The 6,575-nt window shown below is 45.6% G+C and overlaps 1 protein-coding gene across 1 annotated transcript; it reads right to left on the bottom strand.

Moving 5' to 3' along the window:
- LOC107647568 (uncharacterized protein YpeP-like) lies at window positions 668-1,036 on the bottom strand. Its single transcript, XM_016351637.1, has one exon. The coding sequence runs from the start codon at window positions 1,034-1,036 to the stop codon at window positions 668-670; it is 369 nt and encodes a 122-aa protein (XP_016207123.1).

Raw genomic sequence — 6,575 nt, 5'->3', positions numbered from 1 at the left:
TTTTGACTATCTTCGCTATCGTCAAAGGCAAAACCGTGAGGCCTTGTGTGCCAAAGTGGATAATATCGTGCTAACGGGTGGTCTGAGCTGTTACAAGCGATGTGGAAGTTGGCATGCATTTGGCATGGTTGACACTTCTTTGCGAACTCGGTGGCATCCTTCTGTAAGGTCGGCCAATAGAACCCGGCTCGGATGACTTTTCTGGCCAGAGACCTTTCCCCGAGATGATTTCCGCAGATACCATTGTGCACCTCCTCTAAAACTTCTATTGTTTTTGAGGTCGGAACGCACTTCAACAATGGCGTTGATATTCCTCTTTTATAGAGGATATTCTTCACCAAGGTGTAGTTTTGTGCCTCCCTCTGGATTTTCTTAGCCTCTTTTTCTTCTTTGGGTAGGATGTCGAATTTCATGTATTCGATCAAAGGAGTCATCCACCCGAGGTCCAACCCGGATACCTCTAGGACATCTTGTTTAGCCTCTGTTTTTGTGACAGAGGGTTCTTGGAGAGTTTCCTGGATCAGGATTCTATTATTCCCTCCTGACTTAGTACTTGTTAATTTGGATAAGGCATCTGCTCTGCTGTTGAGATCCCGAGTTATGTGTTTGACCTCGGTCTCCGAGAGGTTTTGTCTAAGTACCTATTCATGTTAGGGTCTTTAGTCTGTTACTCTCTGTTGATTTGAGAGGTCACCACCTGAGAGTCGCTGAAGACCACTACTTTGGATGCACCGACTTCTTCTGCTAGCTTCAACCCGGCAATCAAGGCTTCATATTCTGCTTGATTGTTGGAAACCGGGAATTCAAATTTAAGGGAGACCTCTATTTGGGTTCCCTCTTGGTTGACTAGTATTATGCCTGCACCGCTTCTGATTTTGTTTGAAGAACCATCCACGTATAGCTCCCATGCTGTGGAGACATCTTCTGGTTCTCTTGCATATTCTGCTACGAAGTCGGTGAGGCATTGAGCTTTAATTGCTGTCCGAGTCTCATACCTGAGGTCAAACTCAGATAGCTCTATAGCCCATTGAACCATTCTGCCTGCAATGTCTATTTTGTAAAATTTACTTCATGGGCTGGTTCATTCGAACTCTTATTGTGTGAGCTTGAAAGTAGCTGCAGCCTTCGAGACGCCACTATTAAGGCATATGCAAACTTCTCGAGTTTTTGGTACCTTAACTCGGGGCCTTGTAGAACCTTACCGGTGAAATACACTGGATGCTGCCCAACCTCGTCTTTCCGTATTAAAGCTGATGCTACAGCTTTGTTAGCAACGGACAAATACAGGATAAGTTCTTTCCTGACTTTAGGTCGGGTTAGAATGGGAAGTTGGCTTAGAAACCTTTTGAACTCCTGGAAAGCTCCTTCACATTCTGAAGTCCATTCAAACCGGTATCCTTTTCTTAGTAGAGAGAAAAGCGGCAGGGATTTTAATGCTAATCCTGCTAAGAACCTGGAAAGAGCTGCAAGTCGGCCATTCAGCTGTTGGACCTCCCTTAAGCAAGTCGAACTTTTCATTTCTAGGATTGCTCTACACTTATCGGGGTTAGCTTCTATCCCCCTTTGTGTTAGCATAAACCCTAGAAATTTTCCGGCTTCTACTGCAAAGGTACACTTTACGAGATTCAATCTCATCCCGTGCGTCCTTATGGTGTTGAAGACTTGCAAGAGGTCGGTCAGGAGGTCGGCCTCATCCTTGGTTTTTACTAACATGTCGTCTACATATACTTCCATTAGATTCCCGAGGAGAGGTGCAAACACTTTATTCATCAGCCTTTGGTATGTGGCTCCTGCGTTCTTTAACCCAAAGAGCATGACATTCATACCCTGGGTCAAGATGTCCGACCCAGGATGTTTAGCGACAAGCCGACCGACCTCTTCAGGTCAGACTATCCGACCTCTTCTCAAAGAGCTCGGCCAATGACCGACCTCTTCACAAAGAGCTCGGCCAAAACGCTACAGAGGCCCAATAAGGGCCCAAATAGAAGGAACACAGCCTAATCCAAAGGCGGCTCAAGCCTACAGAGAGAAGGGCGGTTCCGTTGAAGATAAGCTGACCTCGCCCAAAGATAAGATAAGATAAGATAAGATAAGATAAGATAAGATAAGATAAGATAACTAACTTATCTTATCTAAGAAGGTCACTTCTCACCATTATAAATACACTGGAGCACCCATGTATAACTCATACTCTGATTCTACATAACACCTGTTTAATACCCATGCTAACTTAAGCATCGGAGTCTCTTGCAGGTACCCCCCACCCTTCGGTGACAGAGGATCAGCAACACGTTCAAGTCCAAACAAGTCGGACGTACCAGCTCCGGTCACCATTCATCAGCCGGACACATCGGTTCTGACCAGCACAAAAGATCTCGTCCGAGATCGACCTACAGTTTTAGGTAACCCTCGGAACATTGGCGCCGTTGCCGGGGAACCTGGAAGTCATCCCATCACCATAGCGGACAACCATGACAACGACCACGACTCAGATCTAGAAAATAGAACGCCGCACAAAAACGCGGACGCTACACCAAAAGATACTCCGGAATCTAACGGAGACAAAAACTCATTAGATCCGGGAGTAATAGAAGCGCTTCAAGATTGCCTAAAGCAACTTGAAAAAGAAAGCCAGCATCAACGAGAAGTTGGCAATGATCTACAAAGAGAGGTAAGGCGACGCCGCGAGTTAAAGGACAAGCTCCTAAAAACTCGAAGCAGATCTCAAGGCCAAAACAACTCGATCCAGTCATGAAGACAGTCCCCACAAAGATCAAGACCCATTCACCAAAGAGATCATGAAAGCTAAAGTCCCAAAGGACTTCAAAGCTCCCAACATGACCCCGTACGACGGTACATCAGATCTAAGCCATCATCTTAGCAATTTCAGAAGTAGGATGTATCTCATGGAGGCCTCAGATGCAATCCGTTATTCTCCATCCCAAAGGACAAAGCCAAGCACGCCTTAAGTCTATTGGGAATCAAGCAAGAAGATCGGAAAAGTCTCCGCAGCTACATGCAAAGATTCAACAAAGCATGTCTGGACATACAAAATTATCCAACAGAAGCGGCCATCATGGGCCTCATCAATTGCCTGCAAGAAGGACCTTTCAACCATTTAATATCCAAGAAGTACCCAACATCTCTAAACGAGGTCCGACAAAGGGCGAAAAAAATATATCAATATGGAGGAGAACTCCCGATTGGGAGACAGCTCAAAAACCAGATTCTCCTAACCTACTACGGGACAAGGATAAAGAGTCCAGGAAGAAAAAAGACCAACCCACTGAGAAACCTATCTCTTGTGGATGTTTAACGAGAAATACGCAACACTGAGAAGATCCCACTACCTCTCCCAATCAAAAACAAAGAGGTCGGACGAGTTGAAGGTCCACCTCACAACAAAGAGGTCAGACGAGTTGAAGGTCCACCTCACGCCAAAGAGGTCGGACGAGTTGAAGGTCCACCTCACAACAAAGAGGTCGGACGAGTTGAAGGTCCACCTCACACCAAAGAGCTCGGGCGAGTTGAAGGTCCACCTCACAACAAAGAGGTCGGACGAGTTGAAGGTCCACCTCACAACAAAGAGGTCGGGCGAGTTGAAGGTCCACCTCACAACAAAGAGGTTGGACGAGTTGAAGGTCCACCTCACACCAAAGAGGTCGGACGAGTTGAAGGTCCACCTCACACCAAAGAGGTCGGACAAGTTGAACGTCTACCTCACACCAAAGAGGTAGACCCCTAAGAGACGTGTTCATATGATAAATGGAGGATTCGCAGGAGGTTCGATCTCCAAATCATCTTGCAAAAGACACCTCAAAGAGGTATATTAAGGAAGGGAGAGAGGTTTGAAAAGGACAACGGAGTGCAAACAAGCCTTCCAAGATTTCAAAAAATTCTTGGGGCAACCACCCATGCTTACCAGACCACGGGAAAGTAAAGAACTCATATTATACCTCGCAGTGGGAAGTCGGGCAACAGCCTCAGCACTAGTCAGAGAAGACAAAAGTGGGCAATAACCCATCTACTTCATCAGCAAATCTCTACAAGGGGCCGAACTAAACTATCAAAAGATAGAAAAGTCCGCCTACGCCCTCGTACTCACCTCTCAACGACTCCACCCACACTTTCAAGCTCACACTATCAGAGTTCGGAACAACCTGCCCATAAAAGGCATCCTACAGAAAATAAACTTAGCTGGAAGAATCCTACAGAGGACAGATTGGATAATTCGGGAGACCCTGGACAAAACCAGAGAACATCTCGGACAATTCAGGGGACCCTGGACAAAAATAGAAAACAGCTCAGACAAATCGGAAAAAATGAAGTCCGACACATAGAATGCCCGAGCTGATGCATTTTCAAAACCAGCCAACAGCTCGGACAATTCGGGGATATGAGGTCTGACACATGCCTCGGGAGCAGAATACCCGAGCTGATGCATTTTCAAAACTAGCTAACACCAAACCAGGGGGCAATAACAGAAGCCTCATCTAGGCTACATTACAAGACCACAACAAGTCAATCTCGAAGGCGGTATAAGGAATGTACTCAGGGTCAGCCACAGTAACACGCATTAAAACTATGGAATCCAGCCAATCAGACATGCCGTCCGGGATCTTAGTAGACATCTCAAAGACATAGGTCAACTATGGGGTTACTACCAAACAACTCAGGCAAATAAGGAAACAACTCGGATAATAACATCAAAACATTAGGTGTCAGATACAACAGTAAAAGGGAAACCCCAGGACCCACATGAAAGTCCAGGGGCACCCTTTGGAGGCAACAACAGAGCAAAAACTCAAATACAAAGACAAAGCTTTACATCAAAAGCATGCTAACTTCCACATCACCCCCACCAAAGGAGCTCATCAGTGTAACATCACCTTGGTCGTTCGCAAAGTGGGGACTCGACCTCCTCGGACTATTTCCCCAAGGATCGGGACAAGTCAAGTTGGATTACTTCACAAAATGGATTGAGGCAGAGCCCCTAGCTAATGCCACTGCTCAAAGAAGTCAGAAATTCTTGTACAGCAACATTGCTACAAGGTTTGGGGTTCCTTACTCCATCACCACAGACAATGGCACTCAATTCACAGACACATGCTTCAAGAAGTTGGTGGCTGACTTGAAAATAAAGCACCAATTCACATCCGTAGAACATCCACAAGCCAATAGACAAGCAGAAGCTGCCAACAAAGTCATACTAGCTGGGTTAAAATGGAGACTACAGGACGCAAAGGGAGCTTGGGCTGAAGAGCTCCCACAAGTCCTATGGGCATATCGGACAACCCCACACTCCACTACAAAGGAATCACCCTTCCGATTAGCTTACGGAATGGAGGCAATGATCCCAGTGGAGGTCAAAGAAGGATCGCCTAGAATGATCCATTACAGCGAAGAGGCCAACTCCCAACTTCAAAAGGAAGAACTCGACCTACTTCCAGAAACCCGAGAAAGAGCTCGGATCAAGGAAGAGGCGTTAAAACGTCAAATGGCCTCAAGATACAATCGGAAGGTAATCTAGCAACAACGATCTCATCCTAATCCGAAATGACATCAGAATAGGTCGGCAGGAGAAGAGAAGCTAGCAGCCAACTGGAAAGGACCATACCAAGTTATTCATAAGAACTGGGGAAAGGTTGCTACAAAGCGTCCAACCTCGAGGGGCAAGAGCTACCGAGGTCATGGCATGCCTGCAATCTAAAAAGGGCACCAGGCCGAGATCCAAAAAGATTGCCCGACCTAGAAAGGTAAGTATTAACATGTACACACTCTTATCTTCATTTTATTGTTTAAAAGATTGCAGATTTCCTAAAAAGTTTCCTACCAAGATGCCCGACTACTGCAGGTCGGCAAGGTGAAACACCAAATTCACCGCCCGATCACGACAAAGTCGGCAAGATGAAAACCAAATTCATCGTCCGATTACAAAGCGAAAAGTCGGCAAGGTGAAAACCAACGTCACCGCCCGACCACGATGAAAACCGAATTCATCATTTGATTTCGACAAAGGTCGACAAAGTGAAAACAAAATTCACTACTATACCAAGACGCATTAATCTGAAACGCAAATTTCACTGCTGGATCACGACAAGGTCGGCGGGGTGAAAACCAAATTCACCGCCCGATCACGATAAAAGTCGGCAAAGATGAAACCAGAATTCATCGCCCGATTTCGACAAGGTCGGCAAAAAAGTGAAAGCAGAGTTCATCGTCTGATTATAAAGCAACAGTTCGGCAGAAAGTGAATAACAATTTCATTGCACGATCACGATAAAGACAATCGTCCGATAAAGGTGAAAACGCGATTCACCCAAAAGACGATCTAAAGATAGCAACCACCTTCTACAAATCGGCAAAGATGAACACAGAATAATACAGTACAGCCCGGGAAGATTCAATTTCATTAGGAGAAATTATCCCAACCGGTCTGGAGAAAGGTCCCAAATGAATATTGAATCCAACTGAACCAGGCTGAAGAATTGCAGCCGGTCAGAAATTCAATAATAAAATCGTTAGGCATTCTGGAGCAGTCCAAGAAAAAATCTAGTGAAAGCTATTGAAGAATG

This window comes from Arachis ipaensis, chromosome B06, assembly GCF_000816755.2.
Source record: "Arachis ipaensis cultivar K30076 chromosome B06, Araip1.1, whole genome shotgun sequence".
NCBI lineage: Eukaryota > Viridiplantae > Streptophyta > Magnoliopsida > Fabales > Fabaceae > Arachis > Arachis ipaensis.
Note: the sequence above shows the minus strand (reverse complement) of the source record. Positions and strands in the feature narration are given on the sequence as shown.